General features: G+C 42.3%; 2 protein-coding genes and 1 pseudogene across 5 annotated transcripts in view; 1 reads left to right on the plus strand and 2 right to left on the minus strand.

Annotated features, from left to right (window-relative positions):
* On the minus strand, window positions 1-9,817 carry LOC110986004 (uncharacterized). Of its 2 annotated transcripts, none has more exons than XM_022247573.2 (2): window positions 9,559-9,817; window positions 1-4,974 (listed from the first exon to the last, which is right to left on the minus strand). In XM_022247573.2, exon 2 carries the CDS (start codon window positions 4,917-4,919, stop codon window positions 2,712-2,714), a length of 2,208 nt encoding a protein of 735 aa, XP_022103265.1. In that variant the 5' UTR covers window positions 4,920-4,974; window positions 9,559-9,817; the 3' UTR covers window positions 1-2,711. The 2 variants fall into 2 exon arrangements, with proteins under 2 accessions (XP_022103265.1, XP_022103267.1); XM_022247575.2 differs by having other exon boundaries at window positions 9,394-9,817.
* LOC110986005 (uncharacterized) lies at window positions 8,282-18,645 on the plus strand. 2 transcript variants are annotated; one of them, XM_087146061.1, is made up of 7 exons: window positions 8,282-8,301; window positions 11,883-12,221; window positions 12,515-12,551; window positions 13,414-13,647; window positions 14,402-14,526; window positions 15,623-15,743; window positions 16,347-18,645. In XM_087146061.1, the coding sequence occupies exons 2-7, from the start codon at window positions 12,105-12,107 to the stop codon at window positions 16,490-16,492; spliced, it is 780 nt and encodes a 259-aa protein (XP_087002187.1). In that variant the 5' UTR covers window positions 8,282-8,301; window positions 11,883-12,104; the 3' UTR covers window positions 16,493-18,645. The 2 variants fall into 2 exon arrangements, with proteins under 2 accessions (XP_087002187.1, XP_022103268.1); XM_022247576.2 differs by lacking the exon at window positions 8,282-8,301 and adding an exon at window positions 10,556-11,252.
* Window positions 18,315-21,914, minus strand: part of LOC110986002 (uncharacterized) — a 17,480-nt pseudogene continuing 13,880 nt past the window's right edge. Inside the window, exon 10 of the transcript XR_015427726.1 lies at window positions 18,315-21,737. The product of XR_015427726.1 is annotated as an uncharacterized LOC110986002 (transcript). The remainder of the gene's footprint in view (window positions 21,738-21,914) is intronic.

Genomic DNA, 21,914 nt, shown 5'->3' on the forward strand with positions numbered 1-21,914 from the left:
CCACTATTGACAAAAACGCTAGAAAAATGTACGAATTCGGGCTATCCGAATCTCTCATTGTATGGCCATGGGGAAAATCTTAGAAAATTACATCTAGCTTTTTAATTATGAAGCAGGCAGTGCGGTAACCATGGTGATCCCATCCCAAGAGCGCGGACGCGAAGGCGCCCTCTCTCGCATCACATAAGAAGTCCTGTTTACCTGACCAATATCATGGATGCCAGAGGCACTGTGCAGCCAAAAGAACCATAATAGCTGCATTGTGGAGATCACGTCGAGTGTATCCAAAGCGCCAGAAGTGGCTCCATAATTTTGTTCAGAGATAAACTCGTTTCTTGCACAACCGATTATTTTTTTATTCCTTTGTTAATGCTTTGCAAACCGACCACAAACGAACACCCACAAATAAAAACTGACTCTCCCATTAACTGAGCAACATGATCAATTGCACAGTTTTGCAGCATGCTGTAGAGTAAAAGAAAAGTACATAAGTTCAAACAGTAAGTTTTGACTTTTAAAATGCTATCATGTCATCATCAGCTACGTCTAACTATACACACAAGACAAAATATAAACATCCGTGTGACATCAAATGCCCTCTGCAAGAGTTAAGACTCGCAACAGTGACTGACATAAAAGCTTTGCTTCCGAGGTAGTTGGCAGGTACTGAGACACAAACAGATGGCAAAATTAATCTTGCTTCAGTAACAATTCGAACTGTCAATCTGCATAGGATGATGGCACCTCTCCTCCACCAACAAAAATACTGGTGCACTCCACCACATGGGTCACATTCAAGTTAATGTTAATATTGCTGTTTCAGGTTCAATATAATACAGTTCGCCAAAATTCAGCATTATCATCTTGATATTCAAAGTTTCAATTCATTAAACAACCGAGATAAAACAACACAAAATTACGTAAAACATTACAGAAATTAAAAAGACAGTGCTCACTAAAACAGTTCCCAAAGCACTGCCTTTTCAATTTTCTACACATTTTCACCAGTTCTTCACAGCTTCTCCTTAGTTACAATATTGTCATTCGTGATTCCAAAAGATTTTAGTGAAGCAAGTCCAAGGCAAAAAAAAAATCAAAAGATCTGAGGCAAGAAGACGGCAGTATACCACGAGCACATTTTGCCAGAAAAAAGGTACAAAAATTCGATTACCCTGGTTGTGACCCCAAACAAGTGGTATCAGCAGCGATGCTTTCAAACGCTCGAACCACGATATAAATTTCGTCGTGTTTTTAAAGCTTAGCATCAAATATAAAGTCTCACTTCTTCCAAAACTCCAAGATAAAACGCCAATTTTGTAAGCTGTATCGAGGTCCTGAGAAAACCATTATACAATCTGTAAGCTCGTTATTCTGCAGTATACGTGTACAAGCAAGTTCATCATATAAAACAATTTACATTGTCAGGACATAAAGCATTCGATTTCTAGTCTTCATATGACCTCCTACATACTGTTGCATTTCAGGGTACTCGCTGGTTCCCCAATCCCATTAAATTTCAAGAATACAATTACGAGGCTTATGTCATACTGCTTAGCTTGCAGTACAACACGTTCGATGGTCAAGGTGCCTGACGCTACTGTTTACATGGATAGCAACGGGTCACCAAAAGCCCACGTTGTCACGCACGAAGCTCCTGTACATATCCTACACCCAGTGTCTCTCGGGATGGGTAACGATTACACAAAATTTTTGGATTTTTTGAAACCTAAAAGTGATTACAGCCACTAGTGAGCGGTTGCAATAGTTCGACGGTCCAACTACGTAAAGTTGAACACAATCTGACCTATGTAACGTTCTTGAGCCCACAGAACGTTTGATGTTCATTTTCGGCAAGCAAGGCATTTCTATCCATAAAGGCGCACCACAGCAATGCGTGGATAGAGGGTTGGCATGGCTGCCATATTGCAGGGCAGCGCTTTTGCTCCACAGGGTATGTGCGAAGGAGCTTTTCCTGTGGAAAAAGAACCGCCCAGCAAAATGGCTACTACGCAAAGCCTCTGGGAAGATTTTTGCACCAATGTGAACAGAAAGTGCATGACCATCAGATTCGTCGATAGGAAAAGCGAATCATTAAATAAAATGCGGCTCTTAAAGTCGATCATCTCTGTAGCAAACTAGTCTTTTGGAGGCTATAAAAATATCGAGCGTGAGCTATTAAACGTAAAACTCTCCGCACACCATCCCTCTACATAAGTCTCGATAAACAAGTACAGTGTCTTACGACAGGGACGACTGGTGGCGGGCTGCCATGTTACAGACAGCATGATTACACACTGTTGCAAACACCTTGACCAACGCTATATCTCCGGTACAATTGTACCGGCGTGCGGCAGCATTACTTCGGGTCCTCACATTCGGTTGCAAATGAAGGTGGCAGTTGCGTCGAAACTTCTGAGTCTTTGACGAAATGTCAAAGGAAGAGGAAAAACAAAAGTTTCAAATTCTGAACTTGCCAAAGTGGTTCTGATCCGCCCCGTAAAAGGGGGGGAAGCAAGATGTTAAAGAAACAATTTCCAATTTGCTGGTCATCCAATTCTGTAATGACTGATCTTATGGGAGCACACCAGTAAATGTAAGAATTTAGGGTACAACAAAACTATCTATTAAAAATTAAGCAAAGTATCAAATCTAAACAAAGATTTGGAAATGCAAATTTTCCCGTGTGCGAAGTTTGTAAATCAGTCAAAGTTTTATGTGACTGTAGGAGTAGGATCTTCTTTATGCACGTTTTTCCTGTGGAAATGTCGAGCCCTTTTTTGTCTGAAAGCTTTGCCACAAATGTCGCACAGATACGGTCTCTCATCCGTATGCGTCCTCATGTGATCCGTCAGGGTGCCGCTAAGTGCAAACGATCTCTCGCAGATGTCACATTTGAACGGTCGCTCTTTCGTGTGGACCCGCCGGTGGTTTCTGAGATGGGCCTTCGTCCAGAAAGCGTGACCGCAAAACTCGCAGACGTGCGGCTTGGGCTCGTCTGTGTGCGTCCGTTGGTGCTTTACCAGGGTCTTTTTGACGGCGTAGCGCTTTCCACAGACGTCGCACACGAACGCCTTCTTCTCTGGGTGCGTCACCCAGTGCTGCGCCATCTCAAAACTGGTGGTGAAAGCTCTACCACAGGTCTCGCAGACGAACGGCTTGTCACTGGTGTGAGTCTTTTGGTGCAACCTCAGTGTGACATTGCGGGTAAATGCTCTCTCGCAGATGTTGCAGACGAACTGTTTTTCGTTGCTGTGCGTTTTCGTGTGTCGGATCCTACATGCGCTGGAACCAAACGACATCGAACAAATGGGACAGCTGAACGGCTTCTCCTTGGTATGCGATCGGATGTGCCGTTTGAGGTCTTTCTTAGTTGCGAAAGCCCAGTCGCATGATTCACACGGGAACGGCTTCTTGACAGCGTGCGTTGCGACATGCTCTTTCAGACTACATGACCGAAGGAAAGACTTGTTGCAAATCTTGCATACGAAGGGCCTTATGTTGGTGTGGATCCTTTTGTGACGAGTGAAAGTATTGTTGTACTTGAAAGTCATGGAGCAAATGTCACAAACGTACGGTCTCTCGTCACTGTGTGATCTCTTATGAGCGCGGAGACCCGTCCCGGAGGAAAAGGTTTTGGGACACGTCGGACACGAGTAAGGCTTTTCTTTGGTGTGACACCTGCGATGGCAAACCAGGGTGGACCGGCGAGCGAAACCCCTGTTACAAAACTCGCAAACGTGCGGTTTTTCGCCGAAGTGGTTCCTCCTGTGGCGTCGAAGTGTATGCTTGGTCTTGAAGGCTTTGGAGCAAAGATCGCAAGTATGCGGTTTCCCTTCTTCGTGGGTCTTTCTGTGTGCGGCTAAGTTCTGAGGTCGTACAAATTCTCGGCCGCACTCGTCACACGCAAACGGTTTGTTGCCAGAATGGGTTTGGAGATGCTCTTGCAGCTCGAGATCGGTTTGGAATTTCCGTGAGCAAATGTTGCACTTAAACGACGTCTCGCTGGCGTGGGTAGTCTCCTTATGATTGGCCAAGGTGTCCTCCCTCGAAAACCCTCTGTTACAGACGTCACACACAAATGGATTCTCCTTTAAGTGGGTTCGCCTGTGACTCGTGAGGCCACTCTTTTTAACAAAGCTTTTATCGCAGTCGTCACACTTAAAAGGTTTATTGTCAGCATGGAGAAGGAGGTGATATTTTAGGCCGCTGCGACGCGCAAACGTCTTGTGGCAAATCACGCAAACGTGCTGTTTCTTGTTGCGATGTAATTTCTTGTGACGCGACAGATTGCTGAAATGTGCGAAGGACTTTTCGCAGACAATGCACACGAATGGTCGTTCTTTCGTGTGGGTTTGCATGTGGCAAGCAAGACCGAATTTGACTAAAAATCGTTTGGGGCAAAGGTCGCAAGCAAACGGCTTGTAACCGGAGTGCGTCTTCTGGTGTTGGGTGAGGGTGTCCCTATTCGCAAAAGGCAGGTCACATGTGTCACAGAGGAACGGTCTGACATTGGTGTGGGAAACCAGGTGCCGCTTGAGATTGCTACAGATCGTGAACGCCTTCGAACAAATGTCGCAGACGTACGGCTTGTCGTTGGAGTGTGTCCGTTTGTGACGGACGAGGCACTCCTCCAGGGCAAAAGCTTGGCCGCATACGTCGCAAGGGAAAGTCCTGTCTTTGCTGTGCACTTTCATGTGCGACCCCAGGCCGCTCTTGTTGAGGAAGGTTTTATCGCAGTGGTCACAGCGAAGCTGCTTCTCGGGCGTGAGCGTCCTCTTGTGTCGAAAGAGATCAACTGATTGGTTGCTGGGGTCGCTCACGTGCAACTCTTCAGAGGTGTGCGTCTTCCTGTGACGCCGGGCAGACGACATCCTTGGGAAGGCCTTGCTACAGATATCGCAAATGTAAAGCTTCTCCATGGTGTTGGCTCGCAAAACTCCTATTCCTGTGGGCCCCACGAATCGTCCAAAAGAACTGCGGCAGACAATGAAACAGAAACAGAAAGTCACCTGTGTGTACCCAAACGTTTATAAGGAACGTATGAAACCGGAAGTGCATTGGGGAGAGGGCCAGGAGGCTTAAATCTCGGGGGTGTGGGGGGGTATATTCCCCACCACTCTTTGCACGAGCACGGGGGGACGGGCTATTGGATCATCCCTCCTGCGTTTTAGTGGTGAGACAAAAGGGCTGATTTATGAGTTGTTCTTCGAACTTCCCAAGAAACAAGTGTACGAAACGAGTAGAGAAAAGAAGATAACAAGAAAAACGCTTCTTTCACAACACTCTAAAAACACCTGGGTCATTCCTTCCTCCATGGTCAGACTGACCCGGAATCTGACCCTTTCTGGGTCAAATGTGACCCAAAACAGGTCATAACATGGCACCAAGATTCCAGGTCAGTCTGATTCAGGTGTTTTTAAAGTGCACGACGTTTGGATGAAAGATTAAAAAGTGCTAGTTATACATAGAAGAATGTTCATCTCTTTCCAACCCTCGCCCCCCTGCCCTTGATAATCCCCGGCCATGTAGGCAATACTGAAGTCATCCCCTATCTCCAAGTCCCCAGAACAGATTCATGCCACTGGTGAGAAGGCATAAATTTGAGGGATTCATTTGATAAATCTTTAAGGGGTTTAGATCTTGGGTACGAGACTAAATTTGGCAACTTCCAAGCTCTTAATTGGGACGAAGAGAAGTAGCCCCAAGAAAATGATGGACCGTCCTCAAAATTGCTTTAAGGAGAGCATGGCTCAAGCCAGTGTTTCTGGAATCTTTAACCCACATTTGTTTTAGTGAGAGTGGACTTCGGGTTTAGACTGGGCTGGAATTTAAATTGTTTGGGGTACCGTAATAGATATATATAGTAAATGATAGCAATATGACTTTACCTTTACAATAGCCGTATATATTCGCACTGTATTCTGGGAAAAATCACAAGCTTGCTCAGTGGGATTCCAAAGGCGTAGGCGGGGGGGGGTCGGTTTCGGACGATTCCACCCCCCTTCTAATTAGCCTCTCTAATCCTCCATTGTCTCATTAATAAAGCAACCGCACAACGGAAATCATGGATTTGCCTTCTTGGGCATTAAAATCCCTCAGATTGTAGGATTGGATGCATGCCCCCGACCACACTAGTCGTCGCATTTTGAGCCCCTCCCCCAGCCCTTAAAGGGAGAATTAACTAGAGTTGTCCATTACACCACTCCTCTTTAGGAGTGATTTTCATTATGTTATGATGGTTTTCACTTGGTTTTCACTTATTGGGAGTGGTTTTATTCTTTTAAGGTAGTTTTTCACTTGGTTTTTCACTCTTTGGGAGTGGTTTTATTATTTTATGGTAGTTTTCATTTGGTTGTTCACTCTTTGGGAGTGGTTTTATTATTTTATGGTAGTTTTCATTTGGTTTTTCACTCTTTGGGAGTGGTTTTATTATTTTATGGTAGTTTTCAATTGGTTTTCACTCATTGGGAGTGGTTTTATTCTTTTATGGTAGTTTTCAATTGGTTTTCACTCTTTGGGAGTGGTTTTATTATTTTATGGTAGCTTTTCACTTGGTTTTTCACTCTTTGGGAGTGATTTTATTATTTTATGGTAGCTTTCCACTTGGTTTTTCACTCTTTGGGAGTGATTTTATTATTTTATGGTAGCTTTCCACTTGGTTTTTCACTCTTTGGGAGTGGTTTCATTCTTTTAAGGTAGTCTTTCACTTGGTTTTTCACTCTTTTGGAGTGTTTTTGCAAACAATATCTTAAAGTCTAGAGAAAATACAATGCAGATAGCCCATCTTCATTAGCCAAAACAAAGCAAAGGAAGCAAACCAATTTCACATTAACAACCGAAGTGTTAAATTGAAAATAAAGTTTACCGGAAACATGAAAGATGTCAAGGGCCGTAGTCAAATGTTCTTTATCATGAATTCAACATTACAATGGCCCAGTGTGGCACGGAAAATATTCATAAAAACATCAGGGTGCGCGGTCAATAAAACGGTCATACCGTATACGACAACATGTACAGTCCAGTTCGACGTCCAACATCTTTGTGCGCGCCCTTCCCACGCAGTCGTGTTTCCTTTTTGATGGCGTGTTTGAATGACACACCCGACAGACACTTAACCTTCAAGCGCCCTTTACCCACTGTCGAGTCAGCGACACAGTTAAAGGGTCTCACCCTTCCGTGGGCCTTGGTCGAATCACACGAGGTCGAAGAGGCAACATTCATTTCACTTTCATTTGGTGAGATCTCATGGTGAGATTCGGCTTTGGAAGATCATGATGCCGAATCACAAAAAGACAGAAATTTTATCCAAGAATGGTCATGTAAAATGCCTCCGCGAAAACTTACCCGCAACCTTCAACCTCTGGAATGTGTGAACAATCACGTAAATTTGGAGGATTAAGCGAGCGGATGTAGCTGTGGATACTTGCAATAAGTCTGTGTGTATAACTCGTACGCCTCTAAAACATCGAATCCAATCCAGAGCAAGAGACTGAGGGTACTGAGCATTCTTTCCTGTGCATAATTCCACGCATTAAAATTATGATTTACGAGACTTGACGGTCTGCCAAGTTCAGAAGTTTTGATACTTGTATTTCCAACAAAAAGTCTCTCCTTCGAGATATTACATAAAACGTGAATATCTCTTGAATGAGAGGGAAAGGACAAAGAGAATGAATGAAACTTGGTTTCCGAATTTCGGAGCATTATTTTTGCTAAAAACAGAACAAAGCGAACTACATTCAGGACCAGTGGGATATTTTCTCACAGAAGTACAGCAAGTGGGGAATGGAAAAAACACTGTGCACAACTGATATTCACATCAGAATCCCTGAGGAAATACCACCGGACGTCCTTCAAGACAGCTGTCCTGAAAGATAACAAACTAGGGGTGACTTCCAGTTTGCAGTTTCAATTTCTCTTATTAAAAATGTGCACAACTTGGCGCGCTGTCTACAGAAAAATTTGCCCAATTTATAATCGTTTTCGTGCAGATGACGAGAGACTGTACGTGCGGATAATAAATGCCGGGCTTGTTATAACAGGCAAGGTTGAGAGTGGCGTCGAAAATGAAAGCATGAATGTGCTCATTAAAGTAAATCGGTTTAACCCCTGAATGAATTTCCTCATTCTTTAGTTCCACAAAAACACTGTCAGCATATACCGGAAAGAAAAACAAACAACACGGGCGGCCCATGCGCACCGCACATTTAGTAATAAATACACAGTGAAGCTAGTTTGTACCGCTGGGCAGAGCAGGCAGAAAACGCTGATATTAGGTCGTTTCAGATGTCATGGACAGAGGTAAGTACGTAAAGCAACACCTTCTTCCTGAAAAAAAAAATGATAACCGGATGTGATTCCTTTACCAGATGTTTGTGGGGCACCCAGAAACAGCTGAGAGTTGCCAAAAAGGGAAACAAAGTCACGGAATGGCGCCGCAAGATGACTGCACTCTAAGGGGTTTTTACTCAGCGCATATTATACACTATAGCATACCGGCAAATTTGATGCGCATACGGTGGATGGGCGCGCGCCAAGCACTGAGTAGGGTCATGTGAATTTCGTACTCCTGTGAACTCCGATCTTTCCTAATATGGACTACGATGCCCGTTAAGACTGGATACACTTGCATGTACATGCACAAGCACGCCGTCCAAATCGAACGTAGAACCGAAGCTCACATGAACGAGGGCCATCTGCATGGTGTTACGGTGGATAATTATAGCTATATAATACTGTACATGGAGATGTTCAGTTTATGAACAGCATACGCTGGTTACGCTGAACTGAGTGGCCGCACCAGTCCCTCCTTGGCATGAAACAAAATCAAAGAAGCTCAGAATGATAACCTACGTTCTTTAACCTTGCATATTTTTCACTGAAGCTCTTCCTTGTTTATAACTTCAACTATTTCTGAAATTCGAATCTCGGGTTTTATGACGCAAACAGCTGTATGGACGCCGCAACCGACGCGACGTTGCAAAATTTATTAGTGGCTGATTTTTTTAAGTTGACACGACGATGGGCCGTCTCTTGAAAACTCCCCATTCTGTTCAAAATCGCCCAAAGACGATCGATTCGTGGGAAATGGTGTATTTTAAGGACCCTTATACTACAGTGACTTCAATCGTCAATCCGACCTAAAACCTTTTTCTACAGTAAAGTCTTCGAAGTTTGAACAAATATACGCACGTACACGCAGGCCCTGAAAGAGCCCTTCCATCATGTTCAGGCTCCATGCTATAATTTAAACATGCAGGAACAAATACAGTGCCGAAAGGCTTCAGGAATACAAACAAATCAACAAAAAGTAGGCCTACCGTCTATAACAAATGATTCCAAGTTTATGGCATCTTCTAACCTCCACTTAGTCTGAGAAATGGGAATAATTACCTCAGGCTCTACCTTTGCCCTAAAGGTCGTCTCCTGTTAGCCGTCCTCCAGACGTGAACAGCTCATAGCTGCGTGCCATGAAACACAGAGCGCGCGCGACCACATGTAATACGTTCACACCTAATTCTGCCGAAATGCAGGCAACGCACAAGAAAGTATACTCACACTTTCTGCGCCGACTTGCAGTCGATCTTTGCGGGATGCTAGCCACGAATCCAGAGTCAATCTAAACTCAGTGGACCTAACTAGACTAAGCCTGGAAATAAAACATGGTCCCTGAAATGCCAAGTTCGGCAAGCTGCAAATTGACAAGTACCGGCTCACGCAACACAATCGACATGTACAGTACAGTACAGTAACCTGAGCAGTCGACGCTTGAACAAGGCAGAGCATGTACAGGTTGGGCCCGCTGCTGGCAGGCTACAACAACTCTACCGCTCGCTTTAATTTTCTCCACGTGTCACACTGCGAGCGCCCCCAGTTGACAGTGTCGAGAGAACGGACAAGACGTTCATCAGACTGAAGACTTGAAAAACGGTGGTCCTGAAGTGGAACTTGTTTCGCACGGTTGATTGTCATCCAAAATATAGTGTTTTGCCAATCACTGTTCTGCGACTTTCCAGCTGTTGGCCTAATTTGGCTTCCCCGCGTAAAGGGTTTACAGAAATACGTGGAGGTGGTCTATCCACCCCAGGGGCGTATCCAACTGTTTCAGGGGGGAATTCAAAACCGAATGCAGCTTCGGGCTTATTCAGCACTGATGTTGGCTGTGAGATCCAAAAAGCTCGTTAGGCCTATAAAGCCTACAAAATAACGAACGAGCCTAAAAACGAACTTGAACTTAACGTTATCATTCAGTACTCTTAACTTGATAATTATTACTTAACAGAAAGGACATGTTTAGTTATACGAGTCGTATGGAGAAATAAGTCTTGACCAGAGCTCATCACTGGCCTGTTGCTATGGATAAATAAAAAACAAAGTTGCAAAGTATTTACAGAGTTTACTTATTACCTTTGGACCTGAATGTCTGAAAAAGGCCTGAAAACATTAAAACGGGTCAAATCTAATCAACACCGTAGTTTACCGTTGCCTAACAACGGTAAACTATTTTTTTTCTGAAAAGGTGGTACAATTGCACCAGAATAATTTGAGAAAATTTCTGTACCAACTGTCGCTTAAAATATCATTGTCAAGCAGCCTTCATCTTTTTCTTTTATAGGTTTGTCCAGAACATGAAGCATCCCGAAACCAACGCAAATCTGTGACTGACAAATTATCCGACTTTTAGGGATCTAAGTGCAATTATCGACAACCATCAAATTTTCAAATTGACTCAGCAAGTCTATTGAAGTTCCAGTGTTGTTGCTAGAGCACACTGAATTCGAATAACTCAATCTCATACGTGACCCATCCAATGTAAATATCGTACTTGACAACACTATTTGCCTCACCCGATAATCTCCACGGTGCGTCCAATGTATCAAAGGAAATAATAAACTGGTGGATTGGTTATATATATATATATAAAAATTGCCCATTCAAAGCCCGCTGTCGCGTTAGGTTCAGTTGTTGCCTAGTCAGCGAGCGCTTTCTGGTTTGGTAAACACATACAAAGGTGTCCATTTTGGGACCGGAGTTACAACAGAAAGCAACCAGTCGTGTGTTGAGTTTCTAATGATGCTGTGTTGATACTGTGTAGACATCTGTATGTATTTTCCAACTGATGCCATCAAGTTATTGGAGCAGGACGAGGAATTCTAACGATACTTGCAACCGACTGCAAGACGAGATCAACGGCGATTCCGATCAGACTACTTATCAGTTATGATTTTTTTGGTGTTAATTATGACGCAGAGGTGAGTTATTTTCTTCTACTTCGAAATCGGGACATAAGTTTATGTCCACTTGCTGTGAATTTACTCGTTCGATCTTTCAACAGATCTGATTTATCTCTGGCTGAAAGAGTCAGTTACATGGTTCAATCAAACTTATTCACCACCACGAAGGAAGCGACATCCATTGATAAGACAGAGTGCTTTCAAGTTATTTTTCTCATTTTGACATCAAGGAAAATGTTTAAGTTCGCTTGTGACCTCCATAAGTTCGTGAAAGCTCCGTATCGCGTCACAGCCATTGTTATTTGAAACATTGAATTTGCCAAAAGGGAAAGAGTTCCATCATGACCTGAACATCCGCACTTGATGTCCTGTGCACAAACCCAATGCGGCTGAGATTTAAAATTCTCGATATCTTCTACGAAAATGTTTTTCTGTGCTGATTTTGACTTGTCAGGACATGTTATCACTTTCTGAAGGCGGATACATGTAAACCACTGTGGGAAAGAGTGGCCGATGTCCACACACTCTTCCCGCGAAATGTTTCAAGTTTGCAAAAACAATGTCACACATTTCCCTTTCCCTCTTCAAATGTATTATAATCACTCTGTGAATGAACGCATTCTGTTGTTTCTCTTAAATATCTCGTAGTAGAGACAGTCGGTAGTGTTCAAGAAAAAGGACTTACACGTGAACTGAACGATACGAGAAAAACATACCTCGCTCACTATTCAACTCTACGGTGGTCGGACTGAATGAAGCTCTAGACTGTAAGATATTGGGACTGCTTTTGCCGTCACATCTGTTCTCCAGTTCCCGCTTGAAGTAGGTACCTCATCATCGACAAGCAGTGTTTCGATTACATGACGCAGAATGGGCTGCGGGCCCTCAGAAGTTGCTGTGAATCACAACCACGCCCAGGTGAACAACCACTCTCAAAACAACAACCACGCCCAGATCCCCGTCTCAAAGAAGAAAGCTATCACAAAGGTAAATCATTTACACGTATTTATTTTTGCTTCTTTCAATTTTCAAACAACATAGATGCCTCATATCAGCACAATATATTATAACCTTATATATCTTGATAATGCATTACAAGTTTCGTTCATATATACACCACACATCATAACGTAGTGTCGTTCAATCTTTATTTCTACGAGGCCTCCAATGCTATAAAAATCTAAGATATCTGTGTTATACTTTAAGAAGTAAGCAGACATAAGTTGCAACTTTTTCACAGCTGACAATTATCCTATCTTGTGTGACCTTGACACCCGCAGGAGGAGTCAGCAAACAGAAGTAACACTTTGCGAAGAGGTGAGTAAAACAACACTCAATTTGTGGGGCATGCTTCAAGATAGTTTTACATGAATTATACATGTGCATGCGTCTGTCTGTGGCCTATCTAGACGAGCAGGGTTATAATATAATGTGGCATTTTTTTCTGACAGGAATTGAAAGTGCTATCATTGTAATAGACGGTGCCGATTACGGGGATCGAAGATTATTTTACGGATGGAAACCTTGGACAATAATTATGGATAGTTTTTTAGAATAAAGCATCTCTTTTACAAATGTGTTTGGCGAAATGGAGAGAAACATTTTTTAGAAATGCACTAACGTAAAGAGAGTCAAATTTCTGAGTGGGCGCCCGTTGGTATACATTTTTTCCCAAGGGGGCACTAAAAGCAAATGAACTATGGCTTGTGCATAGGTTGTGAAGGCTATATTTCCACGTTTCGGGGGGGGGGGTGTTAGCTATAGACGACTTCGGGGGGAGGCGAGCGCCCTGTATGACCTAATCCCCGAATTACACCACCGCAGACATGTGCATATATGTTTTTCTGGTCGTCAGAAAAATCGTTCCAGGTATCATGAGTTACAGAAGAGTAATAGCATATTAAAGGACGATGTAATTTGGTTCATGATACAAAATTCCTTCCTCTTCCCAGACCAATCAGAGACGCAGGTTCCTTTCAGTTATATGTGTACTTGTGTGTTTTTTTTAAAAAATAATGTGTTGCAGGATACAAGTACGTGTGACCAAATTTGTTATTTTTCAGCACAATTATTGCATTTTGACCGATTTGCAATTTTTTTTGGCCGTGGACTAAGGACGCAAATAATTTTCAATTCTTGTGGACAAGTTAATTGAAATGACGAAATATTCGTTCAATAGGGAGCCCATTACCACCCCGTATATCGGTCACTGTGCCTCCGGACTTGGCCCTGCTCGACGTTGTACCGACCACGCCTATCGAGAACCCGACTCTGTCTGGTTACATCTATGTGCCACCACCCATTCCGGTACTTGTGTACCAAGGCGAGGACACCTTCACCAGACACTACCTCACAGTGCGAGGGGACAGACTAATGTTTGAGGGCACGCGGGGCGAATTGGATGAAACACAGTGTAAGTTGTCACGATGATTTCATGAACAAATTTCTCATATAGTTAATATGAATGGGACAGTAATTTTCGGACTATTCAAAGTAGCCACTTTTTGTAGGTAGAAAGATATGGTGGATCTAAGGGCAATGAAAGCTGTGGAACTTGCATTGTTCGTGTGTATTTCGTAAGGCAGAACTGTTCTGTTTATAATTCCTCAGCCTGTATGGTTTCGAATGATGCGTCACATTTTGCAAAGCCCCAACAATTACCAGCGTTCAACAGGTACAGACTGAAGACTTGCAGCCAGTATAGTTTACGCACAAGGAACTTTTGAATTTAAAGTTCCCGTTCATTTTGGGACCGTTGTGTAAGACATTGGATCATAGTAATTATTTCATTTTGTTTCTGGCTGCCAAAGGTAGCTTCGTTATGTCATATGTAGGTAAATATTTGTCAGAATTTTCATTACAAGTGTTAAAACTGAATTATCCAATGAACTAGTTTGCTGTATCCGGCCTTTAGAATGCTTCGAGAAGAAACGCTTGACGATAGAAAGAATGTAAGAGGTATTTGGGTGACCTTTGCTTAACATTTTTTTCCCTGTATTAAAACGTTTCAAGAGCAAGCAATAACTTAATCGACCTTTGGATACAGCACATCGCAGATGATCATTCAGAAGTGAAGCATCAATCAACCCAGGCGAGTGGTGCTTAGCACTTAAGGTCAAATGTGTCCTGAACTATCTGTTCCTTTTTTCATGTACTTTGGTTTGCAGACGTGTTTGATATGTACCAGTATGCCAGCAAGTGCGCCGACTGGGGCACCACCGTCAGCCTTGTGCACAGACAGTCGATGCGATGCATCGCCTCCGAATCAGAAGAGGGCGTCGCGAAACTCGTGGTAAGAAAAAAATATGTATATACTCCTAAAATGGTTTAAACTGACTGGAAGACTGAAAGGAGCCGCCAGAATTCAGTCTATGTGCTTGACTTCTGTACAGATGAAACAAGCCTAACCAGCAGCCTTCACCCTTAGAATTCAAATCCATAACCCAAACTTCAAATCGCATAAAATGCCATAACTTCAAAACCTCTGATCAGAGGAACCACCCAAACTCAATAACACAATCATCCCTCAACTTATAAATAAAAAATACAAGGGGAAAAATGCAATTGTACGTTTAATCCAAATCACATGCACACATATAAACTACGTTGAGCATAATTTCCACACTGTATAGTGATGTTGTGACTGACAGTAATCCATTGAAGCCAGCGTTATTACTTGAATGGCAGGCAACGAAATCGTCATTGTGCCCGGGGCAAGATTAAAATGTAAATAGCGTAGGTGATTTGGGAATATTAAAATACAGTTCAAACGCTTCTGATCGTTGTACCCACTCAAAACTGGTGTTTTCATAACACTTCATAAAACAATCAAGTGATTCCATAAAATGGCCTCATTTGCGAAGCATCTTACAGCTGAATATCAAAACAATATTCTCTAGAGGGGGCATATGTCTAGAACAGTTTGGCTCTTTAAAAAATTATTCTCAGAAAGCTACTTTCTGGTATTGGTGCATTAAATTTAGAACTTCATTTTTTTTCGATTTCTGATTGAACGGTAACACTGAGATAAAAAACACCTGGGTTAGACTGACCCAGAATCAGGGTCCCATGGGGCCTGACCCCTTTCCGGGTCAAATATGACCCAAAACAGGTCATAATTTGACTCGGGAACGGGTCAGGCCCCATGGGAACCAGATTCTGGGTCAGTCTGACCCTGGTGTTTTTATAGTGACCCTTGAACAATGAATGGAATATTTATTCAAATTGCTTTTGGCTTACTACTGGCTAAAGGAAATGTTATTCCTTCGACGAGTTTTAAAACAGAATAAAGGTAAATAAACGATGCCATAAGTACTCTGTTTATATTTCTGATTCAAAGTTTTTTCAAATGAAAGGAATCATATTATATTATTATACTATTACTGCAGGACTTCCCAGACTGGATGTCCCAGGATGACGAAGAGATTGAGGTCAATCCACGCTTCTTCCTACGGACTCAAGAGAGTCCGGAATCAGACTACACGTTATTCCGATGTCACAGCGGACCAGGTATCATACACCACCGTTGTGGGCATTTTAGTAACCCTTTCCGTCTGAAATTGTGAAATTCACACAGTTTATGTAGGCTCCCACAATTTTAATTTGCTTTCTTTACTCTCTTGAAAAAATGCGTGCAAGCTCTTTGCACGCGTGGGTGCCCCTCCCTGGTTACGTACACCACCATTAACGTTTTTAACGATGTGTTGATACATCACAACGTTACCACAATCAATTACAGTACCTCATTAACATCGAAAGGTACCTTTCCTAAAAATCACCTTAATAATGAAAACAATTAAATGTAGATTCCTCTGTCCGTTTAGGTTGAAAATCCGTAAGTGCACTTCCTATATTTATCCATCTGGGGCTATATTGATGGGCTTGGCCATACTCAGGGCCTGTGGTCTTTTAAAGGAACACCGAATTAGAAGCCTTAGCCTATGTACATGGCCAAAACAGCCCTCTATCTACTCCCTTTGTGTATCCACTTTGACGCCATTCCCCACGAGTGTGATATATCAGACCTTTAACTATTCATATTTGTCAATGGGCATTGACTTCACACGAAAAACTCATTTCAAGACGAATTTATTTTTGACTTTCCTTTCACAGTGAAGTACTTGGCCAGAGACGCAGACACGAGCAAGGCTTACCTGTCTCCCTGGATGCGGTATCCTGCCTTCTTACAACTGAAAGTATTGACTGTCCCGCAGGAGACGCCCGACGAGGACTCCCTAAGAACGTCAGACTTTGTTTAAGCACTTGAACGAGATGTCCTTAAACGACTCCAATCAACATTTGTCGAACATCAGCGCCGATCTGTTCCACACCAGAGTGACCCAGGTTCCCGGAAAGAGAATGCTGGAATCTTGGATAGAGTAAGATTTCTTGCGGTTGCAACTACACGTAACTCCTAGGGTTTTGCTCACAGTGAAGGCTGAAACACAATGGGCAACAAAAGATCGTTCCCGCGTCGGGAGGTTTCTGGCAAGCAAAGGCAGGGAATTCAAACCATGTGAGGAAAAAGGAAAGCATCGGGACAACGACATACTTTGAATTGAATCTTTAATCGCTTAACGACAGACCATGCAGGTGCTTTGATGTTGGAGAATTTTTTGTTTGGGGAATGGTTGAGTAATAACGCACACGATATTAGGGTAAAACTGATGTCACAAGCTGTCAACAAAGTGGTATATTTTAATAATATCGAGGGTTTGAATTCTAATCCAATAGTCATGTTTGCAAAGCCGATGTTGCATGTAAATACATGTATATTTATATAATATTGATAATGAATTCATTCTAGTTATAGCCTTTGTATCTGTAAAACGACTATGCAATTTGTTGAAATAAATTCTACGGTGGGCCTTCTACAAATCCACGACGGTGGTCTGTTGCCATCATCCAGATCCGAAGAAATTGGGATCCCTTCACAAAACAGTTCGTGTACTGGCATGACAAGATTCGTAACTTGGGACAAACAAAGGTTTGTTTCCGATAACGGAATGCCACGTTACATGTTTCCAACAACATTACCGTGGCCGCCCAGTGAGCGAATTGTTCACATCAATATCAGATTATACTTGGTCATACTCATATGTTTTATATTGAACGAAAAAACTATAGGCAGGTAAGGCATCCACAAATATTCCTTATTTACTCCTTTATTTCTGCCAGTATTTGTGTGAAAGGAAATGACAATGATTCCTGTACGGTGAGATAGTTTTGTTCGTTCTGCAGACCTTTTTCAAAGCAGTGTTCCAAAGATTTGTTTATTTTTTCAGGTGTGTTTTACGCTCTATTTTCAAATGTTGCATCTCTGTCAACTGAAGTTCCAAATATTACCCTAAGGCTTGCTTTTTTTCTCCCTGGTGCATGAAAACTCTTTAGCTCAGATCCAGCATGTGGTTCCAAATGTATATTTCATGCTAATGAGTATCAATGACGAATCGATTTCAAGACGTCCCGGGTTTGCAATGTTCTCGTAAACTATCAAGTGTTTGAAATTCTGTAGATAGGCCCTATCACTGTATCAGAGTGTTTCCTAAAAAAAAATAGAAAGCAGCCTCCTTCATATCTTCATTTCTCAGTGGCCTGTTTGGGATATGGACGTGTCAAACGTGCCATTTTGCGCCACATTCAAAAGTACTTAAATTGCCCAACTCCAGCCGAATGGTACAAACGGTGAAGACAGCTGCACCTCACTTTTGAAGGATTAGTGGCGACGCCAAGAAGCGTCTTTTGTTGAATACCCTTCCTCTCCACTATTTCGGGTTAAGCAGACCCTCCAACCCTTCAAGGGGGATATGTGAGAACAATTTCAGCGGTTGCAGAATGCTAAAAAAGACCTCTAATCGAACTCACGAGAGCCATATTCCTTACAAATAAACGTGGAAGACCCAATAAGAATGGACGCGTAACCATACAATTCCAACAGGCTGCCGAAAATAGAGATCATTCACGAAGGCCAGCCATCAAAGACCCAGACTAGTTTACTTCATTGGACGCTATTGCAGTGTTTGGGGGAAAGGAGCCTTTATTGTACGGTAAACGTTCAGTCAAACACTTCTTTGTATAGAATTATATAGCAATGTTGGCAAAGCTTTGCGTGTTTTTATTTACATTGCTGCACATTACATGCAACTGACATAAAGTCCATGCACTACACACAACAAACACCCGTTAAAGTCCTTCGTTGAAAAGGGTTGGTTTACAGCAATATTAGTTTTTTCGTTGTCACTTTTCATAAAATCACTGGAAATTAACAGAGCAAGCATGTTTATAAGCTACATATGCAGTGCTTGCTTGTCCTGTCATGTCAACTTCTGCTATTGATGACGTGCCTTTGGCTGTCAAAGTATCTCGAGTTTAAATAAAGTACATGCAGTGGAACTGCCACTTAAAACAATAATTTAGTGTCGATGATTTTACTCTTAAATAACTCCATCTTTTCTGTGTTTCACACAACCTGTTCCTGAAACAGGGAAAGCATTCATATATAATGCTTTCACTAAAGAATTCTATAAATAATAAATAAACTGATATTTTACTTGCTTATTTTTATTGACCTGTTTTGATTTTCTTAATAGCTCTATATAAATGTACATATTTTATGTCCTAGATGATTTTTTTCTACCTATTGACTGAAGTAGAATATTAAAAACACGAAAAAAAAGTTAAATTTCTTTTAGTGCAATTTCTTTTTTAGGTTTATGGGGTCAAAGAACAATGAGATGAAGTAACCTGCGCAGGAAAAAGCACAATTAAATTTGTCTATTTTGCCAGGGGTATTTGATATACATAGATATCCTACATTTTTACTTGACAACATTCAGTACATGTACTAAAATTACATGTATATAATTATGTGTAAGGGAAATTACAAACTATTCTAGAAATCTTTTCACTACTAATCAAAATAGCTTTGCGAAATGCAGGCAGGCTACTGGTGAGACGCTGTAAACATGCACTACAAACATGATTCAAATTCTGAAGTGAGGAATAGCAATGCCGCCATATTATCAATGAATACGTTCTCCATTCACCAGTTTCTACCCAACCTGGCTTCAATAAAATTCTTTAAAATTTGTTTCAATATACTGTCCCATTTTCCTTTTTCAACGATCAAGCACACTTCATGTCATAATGTTAGTTAAAATGCAAACCAAAAGGCAAGTAATTCAACAAGATTTCAAAAGGAAAACATAGAGTTGAAAAAAAACAGCAGTACGGTATAAAAGGAATCTACTTCGACATTTAGAAACTTAAGTTCAGAGTATAATGGCAGTGTAGGGACTGTAGCAAAGCTGCTGTTAACTAGATTGATCTCTAGGCCAAGTCAATGATTTCCCAGAAATATTAATTCTGACAGGCAATCTGACATCACTCATGACCAAGGGTTGAACAGACTGAAGTGGTCTTAAATAAGACAGTACTATCTCGGCCTCTTTTCAGATTTGCATAAGGTCACAAGGTCCCATTCCCCATTGGCAAGTGGAGGATGCTTGATGCCACGGGCCTGGCGCCAATTGGAAGGCAGATTGGTACCTAGCTGATTTGATTTGCATTGCTGAAGTTAATTTGTTGCATGTTGTGATCTTCGCAAGACCACTCAGATCACATTGACAAAAAAACAATAAAACAGCACTGGAAAATAGCAATGTACATGCATAGAAACACTGACAGCAGTAAATCAAGGCCGTTTAAGGACTTCTGACCGACTGATTGTCACAGAGTCCCAAATCTGACAATTTTAACATATCGTTGCAATCTGCGTTAACTCATGCAGACTCCAGTTGGCAACACACCATTTGCTACATGTCATGAGCATCGCACATTTGTAACCGGCTTCTATGAAATGCATCGTGAGACGATTTTCCCTGTAATTTTGCTCCAATGTGGATCAGATAGAGAAAAGTTCTTTCTTTCTTTTGACGTATCGAAGTTTGACATCCCGATGAAAATGGACACCATATGGGTGAAAAATGTTGAGGAAATCTATGGATTTACAATGCAAACTGTGCAAGATTCTTTTCAAGGTCCTCCACTCCTAAGTAGCTCTGACTCCTTTTGTTCGGCTGGGTCAATCTGTTCTTTTCCGCAGAGGTCCCTGCCATCCAGTTCCTCCTATTAAACAGCTCATAACTTTCCCTGTCTACTAATCCAATGCATTTTCTCCTGCAGGAGGGTCCTTTTTAATTTCACTAGGACTTTGAATCTATATGTTTCACGGTACCGGTAGTTCCTACCTGCACTCTTATCACCCAGAGGGCACTGTATTCCAGTAAATCTTGTTTGCTTTTTCAAGATTTTGTATAATTTTTGGAGTGACCTTGCACTTCTTGCAATCAGTTTCTGATATAATAGTGTTAATATGCATGAGAACATTAACACCAGTGTCAAACTGTTGAGGGACTGCTCAGATGAATCAATGTGATAAACCATTGTCAAAATAGCCTGTCAAATGGACGTCAGCGGGTTAGACCATTTACTAATTGTTGCGATGCCCTAGGTGAATCTTTTTTTTTTCAACAAGCCTGTCCACTGTACTCGTAGTTCCTCCTGTCAAACAATACCATTCACCCATACTACCCTCACAGCTCTTTTCCATGTATTTCTACTGATCTCCATGATTACCGGTAGCTGCCTCAGAAGGGTCCTTAATAGCTATGTCAGTCAGGCTTTGACTTTCTGTGCTTTCTGGTAGTTCCTTGCCACTCTCATCAGTCAGAGGGTCATTGTGAATGTCTTCTCCAGCTATATCATGGCTCGCTCCTGGTGAGTCTTGGTTTTCTCCTGGTTGGGCATCTGTTGGCGCTTCCCTTACATCATTTCCCAAGTTGCTGTTATCCTTAGGCTCATCATCTCCAGCGTTATTCTGGTCTGCATCTCCACTGCCCTCAACTGGTACATCCTGGGAGATTCCTGACCCTGAGTCTGCAGTGGTTTCAGCATTCTTAACAACAGCACCGCCATCCTTTTGCTGCTCTACACCACTGGATGTGACAGCTTCACTTGGACTATCTACGTTGGTGTCTCTGCCCACCGACGTATATATATCTCCACTTGGTGCATCGTGGAGCCTCAGCCTGCCCACAGCTTCCTTATATGATTCCGTCTGCTGAGATTGTCCACTTGCTGTGACGTTCCCACACGGATTGTCGCTGCCATCTTTGGTACATTCTCTGTCTGCAATGACACTAGTCTTCACGGTGTCTTCAGGGGGTGCGGCCTTAACCTCCTTTTCCGTGGCTTCATTATGGGAGCTAACCCTGACAGCGATCTTGCTAGAGTTTGAAGATGGCCGTTCTGGCCTTGCGTAAGAGGCTTCTGCACCTGGTGCTGTTTTAGTGTCATACCTGCTGTCGTTACCATTGGTGTCTCTGAGGTTCTTTGACTGCCTGATGAACGGCAGTTCAGTCATGTTAGCAATCTTCTTGGAGGTGTACAGCAAATTGCTGCGCGGGGGTGCGTGAGGCCCAGACTTCATGCCATATTTGATGCCTGGAAATCGATGGTAAAAATTGTACACAGATGTTGAATATACGGGCAGAACACTTCCATTCTTGGACTGACCTGAATGCGAATGTGATTTAATGTTTGTTGGAGGAAGGGCAAGTTGCTCCCTTGAGACAGATTTTCTCCTTTTTCCTTTTTTAAAGACTTGAAAGTGGGCCCATT

The sequence above is a fragment of the Acanthaster planci genome, linkage group LG14, assembly GCF_054643075.1.
Source record: "Acanthaster planci isolate LZ-2023a linkage group LG14, COTS_SCS, whole genome shotgun sequence".
Lineage (NCBI taxonomy): Eukaryota > Metazoa > Echinodermata > Asteroidea > Valvatida > Acanthasteridae > Acanthaster > Acanthaster planci.